Source organism: Medicago truncatula, chromosome 3, assembly GCF_003473485.1.
Source record: "Medicago truncatula cultivar Jemalong A17 chromosome 3, MtrunA17r5.0-ANR, whole genome shotgun sequence".
NCBI classification, from domain to species: domain Eukaryota; kingdom Viridiplantae; phylum Streptophyta; class Magnoliopsida; order Fabales; family Fabaceae; genus Medicago; species Medicago truncatula.
In genome coordinates, this window is record NC_053044.1 from 49,589,376 (window position 1) to 49,605,775 (window position 16,400).

General features: G+C 33.1%; 1 protein-coding gene across 3 annotated transcripts; it reads left to right on the forward strand.

Annotated features, from left to right (window-relative positions):
- Nucleotides 1–3,402: 3,402 nt before the first annotated feature.
- LOC11430602 (uncharacterized) lies at nt 3,403–12,486 on the forward strand. 3 transcript variants are annotated; one of them, XM_024780168.2, is made up of 8 exons: nt 3,403–3,625; nt 5,023–5,181; nt 5,299–6,317; nt 7,195–7,255; nt 7,343–7,449; nt 10,857–10,947; nt 11,563–11,610; nt 12,062–12,486. In XM_024780168.2, the coding sequence occupies exons 3-8, from the start codon at nt 5,353–5,355 to the stop codon at nt 12,119–12,121; spliced, it is 1,332 nt and encodes a 443-aa protein (XP_024635936.1). In that variant the 5' UTR covers nt 3,403–3,625; nt 5,023–5,181; nt 5,299–5,352; the 3' UTR covers nt 12,122–12,486. The 3 variants fall into 3 exon arrangements, with proteins under 3 accessions (XP_024635936.1, XP_003602916.2, XP_039687696.1); XM_003602868.4 differs by having other exon boundaries at nt 5,023–6,317; XM_039831762.1 differs by lacking the exon at nt 5,023–5,181 and having other exon boundaries at nt 5,219–6,317.
- The last annotated feature ends 3,914 nt before the right edge of the window (nt 12,487–16,400 follow it).

Consider the following 16,400-nt stretch of genomic DNA (forward strand, 5'->3'; position numbering starts at 1 on the left):
AGTCAAAGTTGTTACAAAGTTGAAAGGATGCGTGTTCTCATTTGATGAAAAATAGAAAAATATTACCTTTTCTAAGACCATGTCCAATGATGAGCCTATTGAAAGCCATCTTCAATATATTGAACCATTGGAATGAGGTTGTTGAAAATGATAGGAAAATGATGTGGAGGAAAGAGGTGATGAAGCAAATCAACATGTTGAACTTTGTCCCGATCAGGCCATGTGGCGCATTATGGTTTGGCAAAGCTGGCGCGTGTGGATTCTGTGCACGCGGAGAGAGAAAATGTTTTGGATAAAGCTGGGACACTTGACATGTTACGATTGATTGCTTTGATTTTTATCATCTTAATATTTTGGACTCAATTATTTCATTGCAAATAATTATTATTTTTTTTATCAAAATTCGTGATTTTTTTTCTCTATAAATAGAGACTTGGATAATTTGATTTGGACATAGAAAAAAAATCAAGTTTTTCACTCTCTTAATCTTTTTATTAGCATTTCTTTTGAAGTTTTAGTCTTTATTTAGTGAAATGGATCCCAATAATAATCAATAATTGTAATTTTATGTAATTATAAAAACAAAAATATAAAATTAAATAAGAATAAGAAATAAAAGGTAGTTGGGTAGAGTGTTAAATGAAAAAAAAAACATTGGAGAGGATAAAAGTGGGTGTTGAGTATTGTTGAATGGTTTTAACTATTATACATGGTCTAATTTGAATCGCATTTTTTTATGATTTCAAAACCATATATGTATTGTTGTTATCTTACTATTATGAGGAAATATGATAAATGAGAATGTTAGATGAAGAAAAATGTGAATCACGAAAGTGATATACTTTTACAAATTTTAACTTATAGTTATTTTATTGATGTGTATTTATAATTTAATTGGCCGTATGCAAAACTGACGTGTTAGATGAGTGTGAGGATGGGCCATCATGGCCCTTGAATTTAAGATCATCAGATTATACACATCATAAAATGCGTGTATAAAGTGTTGTTGATATCGTTCCATGAGTTAAGCTTGATATTTATTGTATAATCGGGATCGAAGGTTCGAATTTTAGACACTCTATTTATTATTTATCTGATAAAGATGAATTTTCTAGTCACAGACTATTTAAAAAAAATGTTATATATATATATATATATATATATATATGAGAGCCCCTAATATGGACCCTTTTTATCAAGGTCCACCCATGGTCCTTAATAAATGACCGGTTTTAATGGATAAAATCACTTCATTTCCGGTTTACATAGACATTAATATAGCAAAAAAAAAAAAAAAATTAAAGCAGGACATGTCATTATTCAATGTCTTCGTTTTCTCTCTCCTACCACCATTGTTTACGCAAGTGCTGCTTCAATTCTTGAATATAAGAATCATCTTTTTTCAACTCAAATGGTCCTTAAATCTTTAATCAAACTTAAGAAAAACTCATATTTAATTTTCATGGGCAACGTATGCAACTGGATGCCCAAAGCCCCAATCCATATCCAACTTTTTCCATTGGCAGAGTTTTATTGAGATCCACTCTTCCATAAATTTTAAACTAAAGTTGCTTAGTTTAAACAACTATTTGTAATTTCCTTTGTGTTGAGGTTAGGCAAATTTAGCATGTTTATGCAGCTTAGATTTGCTTGTTCTAGAAAATGTCCTCTTTAAAGAGCTCGTGAGTAGAGATTAAAGAGAAATAGTCATCCATAGAGATTAAAGAACAAGTTGCTACTGTTTTTTGTAATTTGTAACTTTACGATGTATTTATTTTGCTTTAGTAGAACGAATACATACATCTTAGTAGTTGATGTAAAACCATATTCAGAAACTCGATCCTTGCTATTTCGTGAAACAAGACCTGCAATCACTGACCTTATCCTTACTTGCTAAATAGATTCATCATGAATAAAAGGATAACACCTTAAGACAATAATTTAGGTCAGTTTTGTCATTTAAAGGTTGTGCTCAATAAACAATTAAATATAAATAATTAAATTAAATGAAAGGAAAATGTATTCACCCACTATAACCGGTAATTTATTAAGGATCATAGGTGGATCTTAATAAAAGGGGTTCATATTAGGGGCTCCCTATATATATATCTTGTTGAAGTTTTATTCAATGTCTACAAGCAAATATTATATGCCATCAGAGCTTCATCCTTTATAATCAACTTTGTAACTTTGCAATATCACTCACTTGATTACAAGTTTAATTATCAATTGCAGGAACTACAATTCTGAACTTTGGGTGTGTTGTTCTCCTTCCGAGTGATATAGATATTATGCCATTCAATGCCACATTCAATACTAGAGTTTACATATGAAAGTTTTGTCGTAACAGTATAGAAAAACAATCCTCTTTACTGATTGCATGTATGATACATCTCTTTGCTCATATGTAAACTTATTTTGAAGAAATCAGGTAACTTTTTAAGGGATGAAAATTAAGCAAAATAACGAACTAATTTTGATTTAGTGATATATGTCACTTGTAAGAGTACTGCTATATAAAATATCTAAAAAACCAAGCACTATGTAAATATGAAATGAGTCAAAAGAAATGGAGTTTAGAGAATTCTTGCGATGAATCTTTGATAGTAGTATGCCAAATGTTGGAAATTCCACCTTAATTGGGTCCATCCCTAGTCGCCTAAATTGTGATATTTGGTTAGTCTTCATTGCAACCTCCAACATCTTCATTGTGTTGGCTTTGAGGGGGTGAATTTAGTTCCACATTGGATAGATAACACTCTTGAGAAAAGTTTATAAAGAGGGGACAAATCTCACTTTACAAGCTAGTTTTGTAAGAATGAGTTAGACCCCAAATTTCAAGATGGTATTAGATCCTCTCCAAGATCCATTGGGTCACCTGCTATCAGGTTTCTGCTATCGGGCCACCCACCATTTATGTTCACAAACCAAGCCCAATAGTGACGGACAATCCTCACCTCACAAACCAATGTACATACATCAATTATTCAATAAATCTTATTTTCTATGAAAAGAATGAGTATTTGTTTAAAATTCACACCGAGTCTCATTCAATTTATATGAGATCTATTGTTTAAAAGTGTGTGAGAGAAACATAATCTTTTTTTTTGCGTAAATCAACCGCGCACAATTTATATGAGATCCATTGTTAATACGTTTAAGACTGAATTCAAACTGACACGTTAGCTGATGAATGTATTTGAACAATCATTTGGTTGACAACTTTTAAGATAATCATAATTTACAAAAAGAACATAAGTATTTGCACGAAAATCAAAACAATAGAGATATAAAGTTAAAAAAAAAATATTTGAGTATGAAAGATAAAATTGTCATAATTTTTTTTTTTTGGTACATCCCCATTAGTTAATATAGGTTCCGGTAAATTGGTGAGGCAAAAAAGTGTGTCCATAACATTTCTTGTGTGACCACAATCAAGACTCACCAAAAAGAAAAACAAAAAAACCTTTTGGATTCTATTCAAAATACACACTCCCACCGGAAAAAAGAATTGAATCGCCGTTTCATTTCCAACAAAAACCCCTTCGTTTTCTTGAGTCTCTGCAACCCACACATCGTTCATCACTGATTTCGAGAGATGCTTCAAACTTTTCTGATCTCACAGGTACAGTTCCATTGAGCGCTTTCTGATTTTTCTGTTATTTGTTTCATCATGAAATGAAATTATTATTGCCTTTATTTCAAACCCTAGCGTAATGGTGAAATATTGTATGGCTGTTCCCTCTCTATTTAAGGTTTTAGGATTAGGATTAGGAATAGGAAAATATTTTGATTGTTATTGAATAACAAAGAGAGGATCCAAACCCGTTCTTATCCTTTCTACCATAGCAGAGATGATGATGTTGCTTTGAATGTATTGTAAGACTAGACGGTATATGATTAGAATTGACAATATTAGTGAGAGTTGGGGTAATACATGTAGTAGAAAAGACGGTGGAAACTAGACTCAGGTGGTTTGGACATATAGAGAGAAGACCTGTAGATTCTGTAGTAAAAATAGCAGATCAGATTGATGATAGTCAGATCACTAGGGGAATAGGAAGACCTAGAAAAATCTAGAGATTAATGAGTTTGATAGAAATATAGCTTACGATAGAACATTATGGAGTTGTTTGATCCATGTAGTCGACCCCACTTTGTGAGATAAGGTTTGGTTGTTGTCGTACAATATGTAAATTTCACTAATACATATTCCAACTGAGTATCAATGGCTCAATGCAGGCCGTACGAACATGGAAAATGTTTGGCGGACACCCCATATGGGTGTATAAACCTTGAGAGAGAAAGAGATACCTAGAGTGATATGATAGGAAGATAGTGATAGAGATAAAATGACGTAGTGAATGAGTGTTGGGGAATATGGGGTATCCAAATATTATTATTGAACATATCTCCATAGTAAATTTAGGGAACTTGTTGTTAGCAATACAAAGACGTAATAAGCTTTACTTCTTCATAGCACCAAATTCGGTTATTACTATCCATATCAGCTTACTAGAGATGAGATTTTGTAGAAATTCACTTTCCATCTATGCAACATTATCTATGGAGTTTGGATTTCATTTGCTTCTGTGAAAATTAACATTCATTTATGTTTTTTCATTTATGGAAAAGCTTATAGTTGATTGAGAATCTTTTGTTATGATTTAATTTGTATTTTGACTTCACAAATAGAGCAAATTATTGTTGTGATTTTTATAATTTGGGTTCAAACTTTTCAGATTCATTGCATCTTAGCCAGTATGGTAAGAGCATAACCTAAGTTGATTCTTCAGTTATACACTCATACAATACAACTCTGAGGTTTTAAGTCTGTTTCATGATAGCTTCTATCCTGTAACTTTTAACTTTACAAATTTGCAGGAATTAAAAATTTGAGTCTTATATTTTGTTTAATGGCAAATATATTGGCTTCTAGCTATTTATGATTGCAAATCTATTTGCCCTCTTGCACTACATTCTAATTATTTTCTTTATTTTTGTTTGTTATTTTCAAATAAGGTGGCCATTATAGTGTGTTGACTGGATGAGATTGACAAACATGCTTCCAAAGATTCAATAATCTTGAATCTGATATATGACAATGCCAACATTATCTGAACACTTTAGCTTTGGGGTTCTGTAGCAATATACAACATTCTCCTTTTGAGTTTAATTCAGGTGATTATGTTAATACAAAGTTCTCTTCTTAGTTCAGTTGAAGCTGGTCTATGTTATGTATATGATGATGGGAAAGATTTTCAACGTGACCGGATGCCTAGTGGTGAAACTTGTCAGGTTTGTCTGAAATGCAACAAGTACCCTGCTGACTGGTGTAGAAAAGCTGAACCAATGGAAGAGGATAATAGGAATGCTGATGATCCTTTCAACTCAAACTGTCTAAGAAGCTGTGGTCGACCATCAACTGCAAGTATAATGACCGAAAACACTGCACCTAATTTGGTATACAGGAGAAAAAAGCTACGCAAGGGATCAATTTCTTCTCCTTTCAAGCTAGGGCTGACCGATGTGCAGACAAGTGCCAATTTTACTTCATTCATAAGTTCCTCTTTGCACTTGTCATCAGCTGAGGACCAAACAGCTGTTTTTCCAGTTAAGCATCAAATTGAAATTGTCAAAGATCCTACTCTGCCTTCTGTCTTTCTTGATGGAGTAGCAAAAGATACCACACAGAAAAAAATAGGTATTGACAGTGTAAATGATAGCTGTTCCTCTTCAAAGTCAAATATGGTACTTGTTTCAGATTCCTTAGCAACTGAGATGGATGACACTGGTGAATGCTCCTCCTCTAGTTTAATAGTAACGGACTCCACAAGGGAAGAATTAACAGAAAAGGATTTCTGCATTAATATTTTAAGAAGCCATGGACTTCTTAGAGGAGATACTCTTACAGATAATGTGGTTTCCATTGAAGATGCCGTTACCACCGTTAATAACTGTTGTTCCAGATCATGCAAAATATGTGGTCATTTGGATAGTTCATTGAATATGCTTTTGTGTGATAATTGTGAAAACTCATATCATCCATGTTGCTACAATACACGTTTGAAAAGAGTACCAATTGATGAGTGGTTTTGTCATTCATGTCTTAATAAAAGGCAAAAATTTCTTAAGGAGACAATTATCAAATCACCACGTATCAACAGTGGAATAGGGAAATCTAGAACTGTCTCAGTTAAGGATGAAATGAATCCCATACTGTTGATGTTGAGAGATACTGAGCCATATACGACTGGTGTGCGAGTTGGCAAAGGTTTTCAAGCAGCAGTCCTTGACTGGTCAGGCCCTTTAAAAAGGTAACTTCTGTTTTAATCATAACTGTTTTGAACCAAAATCTGTATGACACCCATCAATTGTACTAGATTTTTCTTACTTTTTTTTTTCTTTCCCTCTTACATAGCTTTAAATATAGTTTTTATTACCAAGTATATTTTATGTGAACAAATTGTTCATTGAGTCAAATATTGCCAGATGTTATTAGTTGTAGAGAAAGTAACATACAAAAACTGATATTTATGATCAATGCTCAATTTCTATTTTGTTCTCCTTTTTAAAAAAAGTTCACTTGGCTTCAAGAATGCATAATACTATGCTTTTTAATACCATATTATCATGTCATCATATTTTCTAATAATTGTTATTCACTTACTCTACACACTGCTTTAATTTCTTCCATACACAAAGTAGATAAATGGGGCGACAAAAGTAACATATGAGGATGGTTTAGTGCTAATGTGGATAGATGATGTATTTACTTTGTATGACCTTGGTCAACAAATTCATGGACGTATTATCTCAAGTTCCTTAACTTTTTAATAATATTACTATGTAGTTTGCTAATAATTCTAAGACATGCACATGTTAGATATTCATGTACAAGATATTCATATACAAGGTCAGCCTTGATAGGAAAGGAAATTGTTAAATTTAAGAATCGTTAGATATTCCTTTAATTATACAACTCTCTAGACTGATTGTTGTTAACTCTAGACTATACAACTTACTAAGTTAGTGCTAAGTAATTAAAGCATTCAATGTATTGATTGTAAATACTATTATAAATATATGAGGTGTGATCTACACAAGACACGCAGATTTACAAAGAGCTTTACATCTTTTACAGAAATAAACGAATTCTAAAATCCATGATTATCGTTTTGTTTTTTCTGTCAGTGATGAAGACTACTTTCCAGAACCATTGCAAATTAATCCTTCAGAAATTTATAGACCGCAGGTAAAGTTTGTGGTTATTTTCTTTATGATATGTGACGCATTTCAATTTTATCCTCAGAGTGATGGAAAAAGGCTTTTTGTTCTGCAGGAAGAGAATATGAGAAATCCAACTAGACTCAGTTCCATTGGCAACTGGCTTCAATGCCGAGAGGTTATAGACAAAACTAGGGAAATTATATGTGGAAAATGGCGCAGGTATGTCACATGACATTGTTCTTGGTCTTGATTGATTTTGTAACTTCTTTTGTAGAATGATCTTCCTATTAAAAACTTCTTTGTTTTTATTAAACAAAAACAGAAAAATAAACATTGTAGAATGGTGTGATTCAAAATTCACTGAAGTTTATTTCTCAAGGGTTCAATAAGGGCGGAAGGCTAATTAGCTTTTGCAGAGTAGGAGACCAAAAAACCATTTAGATTGCAGTTAAGATAAAGCACCTGAGTCAGATGGTTCTCCTATTGCTGAATGCCGGTTATTAGGGATATATTCTCATTATCAACTTAGCGGGACTAGTATTTTTACACGAAATCTCTAGCCAACCTTCCTGTAAAGGATCTTTTATTAACATCAAGTATGTTATTACTGCATAAATAGTCACTTCAACAATTTCTTTGTCCTTAATGCTGCTAAATTTCCCGTAATTAGTCACTTCAACAGTCTTCAGCAGGATTTGGGTCATCTCCTGTTATTCTAAGAACAAAATGGATGTGTATTGAAAAAGACAGATAGATTTCTGTACAGAAAAACCCAACATTATGACATAAATTGGTATCTTTGTTATTAAATATTAGAAATTGGGTTGAGCTTAACTCATCCCTACAAAATTGATTTGTAAGGTCAGAGATGTCTCTCACATATGAACGTGCTCTGATACCACTTCTGGTATTTTATTAGAAAGAATATGAGAGTTCCCTGGTCTACCTGCACCTCTTAATGCCAAAAAGCCCAACGTCTATCACAAATGATCAGATACCCTTTCGTATTTCTCCTAACTAACTTTCTTAAGGTTGACCTATCAATCACTAACTCTAAATATTGTGAAGAATTGAAAGGAGAGCAGATAGTTGAGTGCGAACTTGAGTGTCTGCGCTGAATCTTTTGTAATTTGTGCTACAATTGACAATTTACAACAGTATTCAGGGAAGTATCATAGTCAAACGTTGTCATATAAAGTAGCACTTTTTTTATTTTCTAAATCAGGGAAAGGGAAATTATTAATAATTGTAGAAGGTATTAACAATTGTTGCCCCTCTTAATCGTCACTTGTCACTATAATATCATCCACATACACCAATAACACGGTTACTCCCTCTGACTCAGAGTATTTGATAAATAGAGCATGGCCTCTTTGGCTTTGTTTGAAGAGTAAATATTCCAACCCACATTCACGGTGATTGCTTTAGCCCGTATAACACGTTTTTTAGCTTACAAAAGGTGTTGGCAGCAATTTGTTCACCATATCCAGGGGCAGTTCCATGTAAATATTTCCTTCAAGTTCTCCGTGTATTAAGGCATTTTTTAAATCAAATTGTTGTAAGTTCCAACTACAATTAGCTGCTAGGAATACTATCACCCTGACTGTATTCATTTTTGCGACTGGAGCAAATGTTTTCAAGTAATCCACTCCATAGATTTGAGTGAATCTTACGGCTACCTACCTTACCATGTACTCTCGATAGATCCATAAGCGTTGTATTTTACTGTATATATACCCACCTGCATCCTACTAGTTTCTTTCCATTTGGTAGAGATACCGACCATTCTTTTCCAGTGCTTCAATTATCCATGGCTTGTTTCCATTTCCTATCAGACAATGCTTCAGAAAGAGAGGTAGGTATAGTTATAGTAGTGTTTAGGTTTGTGATGAAGGCCGTGTAGGTGAGAAATGTTCAAATCAAAGTAATTGGATAGAGGGTAGAGTGGCTTGTTGGTACATTTTCTAGCATCTTTCCTAAAGCAATTGGAAGATGTAGGCCCTCATAAAGTGGTGGTGGTGGTGGTGGTGAGCTCGGTTTAAAAGGCGAAGCATTTTTAACTTAGAGGTTAAAGTTGGAGATTATGTCATACCACAAGTTATACGGTTTAAATATTTTGAGTCCATAGTACAAAACGACGTAGCAATAGAAAGAGGTGTAAACCATTGAATTCAAGTTAGATGGTTGGAATGGAGCAAGGCCACCGGTGTTTTATATGATTCAAAAGTATTGCTCAAACTGAAGAGAAAGTTTTATAGTACATCTGTAAGATTGGCGATGTTGTATGGGATGAAGTGTTGGGCGGTAAAGAACCAACACAAGAATAAAATAAGCGTAGATAGAAGACTTAGAGAGAGAGTTGGGGTAGCGCCGCCTATCTTCGAAAAGATGGTGGAGACTCGACATAGATGGTTTGGGCAACATGGAAGACTTATAGATTATGTTGTAAGGCTAGTAGATAAGATGATGGATAGTCAAATCACTAGAGGCATAGGAAGATCTAGAAAAACTATAAAAGAAACTATTAAGAATGATTTAGTGAGCAAAAGACACACCAAAGTATCCTGGGAACAAGGTTACCAGAGGTGGCCACATTACAATAAAAGGATGACAGAACCTCCAACGGACTTTTTGAGGCAAGTAAACTAGACGACAATCTATTAATTAGATAAGATGCAGTCAGAAACTCACAAGCAATACCGTATTTTTGACAGAGAATTCTGTCCATGATTAAAGTAATATTTGACACTATTAGATCCGACCCTCTTAATAATTACTCCCAACTGAGTTGTTGTTGCTGAGTAGATTTGGTGGCTGATTCTGGTTATCCAAGTAATAAAGACCTTTCCATTCTCTAGCATTTCCAATTGTTTTCCTCGAATTCTTGTCCTGAAAAACACAAGCATTGTCAAAAAACGACATTACATGATAGGTCTTTAGCGGGTTTTTGTAAGATAATTAATTAGGCTAGTCGACAATTTGGGAATATGAAGGACATTTGGTAGGGTTATGGATGAGCTTATTTTTTACCTCTCCTTGACCTGTTTCAATTATAAGGATGCCATCTGTTGTGGATATTTTCTTGTTGCTAGGACAAGGTGTATAAGTGGAGACTTCTGTGGGTAAGGGTGTCATGCAGTCTTTGGCTCCATAATCCAGTATCTAATATTGGTTACAGGGCGTATCTGAAGCATCAAGTCCAAAAGAAAATTGAAACTTACGAAGAGAAGGTTGAAATGTAAACGTGGCTAAATATGCTAGAGAACAAGTACTTGTCAAATTAATCACTTACGTTTTACTAATAATTACAAATATCACTATTTACAACAATAATTAAAGTGACAATAATGAACTTTTTAGAACTGTTGCCAAGGATATTTGAATTTTGTCTCTTGAGTAGCACAGAATAATATGTAGTTTATCTTTTGTTTCCCATAATCTATATTGAAATGTTTTTGTTCCCCCTTTACTTATCATCTCAACTTTTTTATTATCCTTTTTTATGACTTTGATGCTTTCTTAATGAAGGCAATTCATGTATAAAAGTGAAAGATGAGTGAAATGTAAGAATGAATCTCTCGTTGATTGTGCTCAAAACACTGAAATTTTTCTTTTTTGTTTGCTAGGGCTCCACTATTTGAAGTTCAAACCGATGATTGGGAGTGCTTCTGTGCTTTTCATTGGGATCCATCTCATGCTGATTGTGCTGTACCTCAGGTGAAATATATTGAACTCTGGCTTTCTGATATATTTAGAGTGAAGAGTTGAAGGAAATGATATTAAAAACTGATGAAGCAGAGCCTAGGCTCATTACAATAGTGGACTAGAGCATCCACTCCCGAGAGAAAAAAGAAGTTCCTCTTTTCATGATTCTCGAAATGCATGACCGGCCACCATCATTGTGCTTATATCATGTCCAAGACACCCTCCAATTAAATTTGAAGGCTTTAGAGACAAGCTCACCTTGTACGACTCCGTGTAGCCACACAATTATGCTTGTGTGGGATATTAGAGTCAACACCCCCTATTAGTTACATCAATTGTAACTGACAACTGTCAGTTAGTCAAAATTAGTCTTTTGGATAGCCTATAAATAGCTGCTCCTGAACTGTATGTGCAACAAAAATTCATTCATCAATACAATTTAGTTTTAGTCTTTTAGACAATAGTCTCTTCTCTATTTCTCAATCCCATCGGCAAGATTTGGTTTCTACAATTCAAGCACATTTGTCCTTTTCTGTTCCTGTGTAATTTGATGTAGCTTTGAACAATATCTTGCTTCGTCTTGCATTATGATCATTCTAAATTCCAATCTTCCTTTATTTGCTGCAGGAGGTGGAAACAGATGAGGTTCTGAAACAACTGAAGTATATAGAAATGGTATGTTTAAACTGCATATTTCTTACTAGTCAATAATCTTGTGGTGAGCGTTTCTTGGTTTGCACTTTGCCTGTATACTGTGAAAGATTAAAACATAATTTGCAACAATCAAATCATGTTTATGATAGAACATTATGGCGTAATTTGATCCATGTAGCCGACCCCACTTAGTGGGTCAAGGCTTGGTTGTTGTTGTTAGAACACCCACCAAGGCTTTATAGGATCAGCTTAAGTTTTACATCTTCTAGGAACATTGGAATGTGGACTAGTTGTAGGTCAATTCCCCTCCTCTTCTAATCCCGCCTTATGGGCCCGTCTTATTTTGTCTTTCCATAGAAGCTATTTTTTATCGTCATTGCATAGTTACATGCTTAATTGCTGACCTCTATGGTGATATATTTTTAAATTTTTTCCTCTTTCTTACTTTTGTGTCTACCTACTTTCCATACAGTTGAGGCCACGACTTGCTGCAAAACAGAGAAAATCAGATTGCACAAATAATGGCAATTGAAGAATCCATAGTGGTGAGAATTCTGGATTTTTTTGTATATTGAAAAATCTTGTCAGAGAAAGCCATATTGTATGTGTTCCATGTCATCCAGTGGCATTTTGTTTTTACAGCGTGACAGAATATGGAACAATATTTTGTGATATGGCTTAGTAGATTTCAGCCCCATTTCTTAGGTTATAGCTTTTATTTTGGTAGAAATGATAGCTTGGGGGTCATTTTGCCTATCATGAGGGAAACCATCGCCTTCAACATTACCCAATTGATGTCAAATTTTTTGAGAAATTAAAAGACTGATAGTGAAAGATTTTGACTTCTTACACTGTGCCCATTTCTTTGCAATAATCTTGTATTGTTAATTTCTCCAAGATTCCTGCAAACTTGCCTTATGTCAGTCGTATATTTAGAATCGGATTTGAATTGGAGGCTACAGCTAATTAGTATGTTAAACTGTTCAGCTGATATCATTTAACCAAGCTTTCAATTGCATGCTATTATATTGCTTGGTGAAGTAGCTGTAACATTTAACAATTCATCTGGGAACATGGATTGTTTACAATAGCATGTCATCGACCACCGGCACTGTTTAGCAACCATTTACAGTATAATCCCCGATGGAAATATCATGTCATGTTTACTTTCTGATAACGTTCTAAATTGCTTACAAGAAGATGGAAGTGGTAATAATTGTAATAGGAAATATGGAAGACAACTTGAAATCTTTTTTTTTTTTTTTAAGGATTGAAATAATATTTTCAGAATCAATGTTTTGACATTATCATAAATTTGTTGAAATGCTAGATTTGTTTCCAAAAATTATGAACAAAATGGTGAAATATATTTGGATTTATATTATTATCTTATGTTAAAATTCAAAAATATACAGTCCTCGATTTTCTTTTGAAAACTAATTTAATTCATTTGAAGAATATTCCTTTTTTTTTGTATTAAGAATATTCTTTTTCATTAACATTTGTTTTCGACTTTATAATATATATATATATGAGATGGGATCCATTGACACCAGGTGTCAATGGATTCGTTGACACCAAATCTTAAACGTTCGTTTCTTTTAATCTAAAGGTCAATAATCATTTATGAAAATCTTAATGTAGGCATTCAATATTTCATATCTCCTTTCCTAAAAATCCTCTTGTTTCCTAAATGAACTAAGCATGCACCGTGACACTTCTCCTGTCTTCATTCTTTCCTTCTTCCGCTGTCTATGGTTTTCATTCATCTCCTTCACCTCTGGGTACACTTGCTGAGATGTTTCATCAAATCTAATTTGATGCTTTTAGAAATTAAAAGTCCTCTATTCATCTCCTTCACTATTAGGTACACTTGCTGATTTTTCTTATCATTATTATGATTATTGCTCAGATTTCCCACCTAAACCATTGGTCTCTTATTTCAAATGAAAATTACAACTTCTTCTCATTTAAATTCATTTTACCGGTTCAAATACTAATGGAGGATTGTGATTTATTAAGCTAAAATCTATTTCGAAATTATAATCATTAAACTGTATTATTTTAAAAACTCAATTGTCAAACCTAAAATTTCATCAATAAAATGAAATTCATCAAAAATACTTTTGTGGAATCTTAGATTTACTACTTTCATCTCCTTAGATTTACTACCTTTCTCTCCAATTGCTATTGTTTTCATAAATCTGGCATAGATTGTCATCATGGCCTTGAATCCATGCGAGGTACTAACCATAAGGGGATTGAGATGCATACATAATAATAGCAAGCAACCATGTTTTTGAATGATTGAAAAAAATTATAATATGTGATGGAGAGAAAGTTATGTGATGGAAAAAAAGTTACTCACGTAATAAAATTGTGAACTAATTAACTATTTTTTTATATTCATATGCAATTATTTCCAAGGCATTCTAAACGATGATATCTTGAAACTATTTTAATTATCTAGTTATTTTGCAGTCAGTCAAGAGAATGAGTAGGATCATGATATGATCATGTTTCCAATTTCGGTTTTGTAAATCATTGAAACAATAATAGTGTGTGATTGAAAAGAAGGGTACACAATAAAAAAAATGTGGCTCTATATTTAGCCTTTGATCAAATAAAATAAATGGTTGAGATTTGGTGTCAACGAATCCGTTGACACCTAGTGTCAACGGATCCTGACTCTATATTTATATATATATATATATATATATATTAGGAAGTTTTTTTTAGGAAATATTATAGAGTTAATATGGAAAACTATATTACATGAAGGCTAAGTTAATCAATGAGGATTGAAATGAAAAACTAAGTACAGGAACTATTCCCCTAAAATAATAAGTACGTGAACTATTTTGAGAATTTTTTTCTATGCAAACAAAAATAAAAAAATTGTATTTCTTTTTAACTAAAAAGAATACTCCCTACGTTTTAAAATATAAGCAAATTTTACTTTTTAGATTCATTCAATTAACAATGTATGTGGTTTGCAAAATATTCATTTCAATCAAAATGGCACCTGCACATGAAGATAAAGAAGGTCATTTTTAATCAGATGAATCTAAATATCCATCTCATTACACGGAGGCCAAATTCCTTAGCTTAAGCCACCAAATAGTTTTTAAACCAGTGTTTTAATAATTTTTTGTGCAATGTTTCGACTGCATTGAGGTCCGTGTTTTCTATTAAGAGTTTCGTAGAAAACACAAAACTGAAAAGGAAAACACATTTCATTTGTTTTGCTTTTGAAAAAAGTGAATCTTAAAATAGTTTTTAAAAACAAATTTTCAAAACACCACATCCAAACAAGTTTTCATCTTTTAAAAATTTAAAAAAAAAAAAAAAAAAAAAACTCTCTTTAAGAATTGGATCATCCCTAAAAAAAAAAAAAAATTGGATCAGACATGCCCTTATTCTTTTGTGGATTTGTTTCTACAACCCTATGTCTTTGCAAGTTCAGCGTGTCACCATTTAAGAATATCAGATTCGTCTCTCCACTTTATTCCACTCTCCATGTAAATCTTGTGGCACATCTCCTACATATTCGGTAATTTTTCCCCCTCAAATCTAACAAGAGTTGCTCCATCAATCTCATTGTGTGTTTCAACCATCCTTGTGGTTTCTCCTTCACCATTCCTTGTAACAATGGTCACCTTGGATTGTTTGGCAACATTAATGGTTTGTTGAGTACAATCATTTAAGACGTGACTGTAACTTACATAATTGGCAAAGATAAAATATGTAATCATCCATTTTGTATACTTGGTACCAAGAACCATTGATATCCACACACTCAACTACTAGATAAAAAAAAACCTACGTCAATCACCTCTCAAAGTGTGAAGATCCAGTTTAACTGGGTTTTCAACCCTCCAAGGTAGAGTATGTATGATGCTCTCATCATATTACACCCAATTCTAGCTTTAGTATTCTAAATTTTTAATCCACGTCATTGTTTTGCAAATCATTGTGGTGGTTGCGATGAACTTTGGTGACCATTGGCACGTGACTAGATAGCGGTCATAGATTATTAGATGACCTCCATTGATAACTTTAAACTGTCCTCCTCTCGTAAAATTTGACCATGTCTTTTCATGGAACACTTCGTTCTCCAATGACGATATTCTTCACATGAAGGTATAAGTATCAGTCGATTTTCGCACACAAGTTTGATCTATGTTGTGTTGTTGGCGAGCAAATAAACTTTTTCTAACAATATATTTGTTTGACTTTCGAACACCTTGGTGTTTGAATGAAACAATTTTTTTTTTCTTTTTCAGATTTCACAATTCATACCATAATGAACGCAGAGTCCACGAGAGAAAAATAATAGCAGCAATATTTTTTTTTGTTTGTTAATATTTTTACTACTGGTTTTTTTTTTTTTTGGCTGGGGTTTGAACCTTGAACCATGCATATTTTTATGCATTGTTCACACCAGCTGAGCTAAGAATTACTATCGATTCTAAAGATATACAATCATATTCTTATTTTATTTTTCAGATATAAATTAGGCTAAATTACATCTTTGGTCCTCTAACTATTTAATTGGCATCGAATTAGTCCTCTAACTAAAAATTGATTTATTTCGGTCCTCTAAGTTTCTCACCATCACTACATTTAGTCCTTTCTGTTAGTTTTATTCAAATAAACGTTAGGGTTTGTGTTATCTGGCATCTAACTTTATTTATTAGTATCATTTTGGTCATATTCCTTGTTAAGGTATTATGATTAAATAGTGACTGATATTATTGGTAACGGTTATGGTTCATATGTACGTGTGAAAGAGGAGGTCAGATACTCAC

What these genes read in the sequence shown, in the direction of transcription:
- LOC11430602 (XM_003602868.4), top strand. Translation starts at nt 5,188, where the DNA reads ATGTTAATACAAAGTTCTCTTCTTAGTTCAGTTGAAGCTGGTCTATGT. An exon ending in CAGAAATTTATAGACCGCAG is followed by an intron (nt 7,256 to 7,342) that starts GTAAAGTTTGTG and finishes TTTGTTCTGCAG; the next exon opens with GAAGAGAATATGAGAAATCC. An exon ending in CTGATTGTGCTGTACCTCAG is followed by an intron (nt 10,948 to 11,562) that starts GTGAAATATATT and finishes TATTTGCTGCAG; the next exon opens with GAGGTGGAAACAGATGAGGT.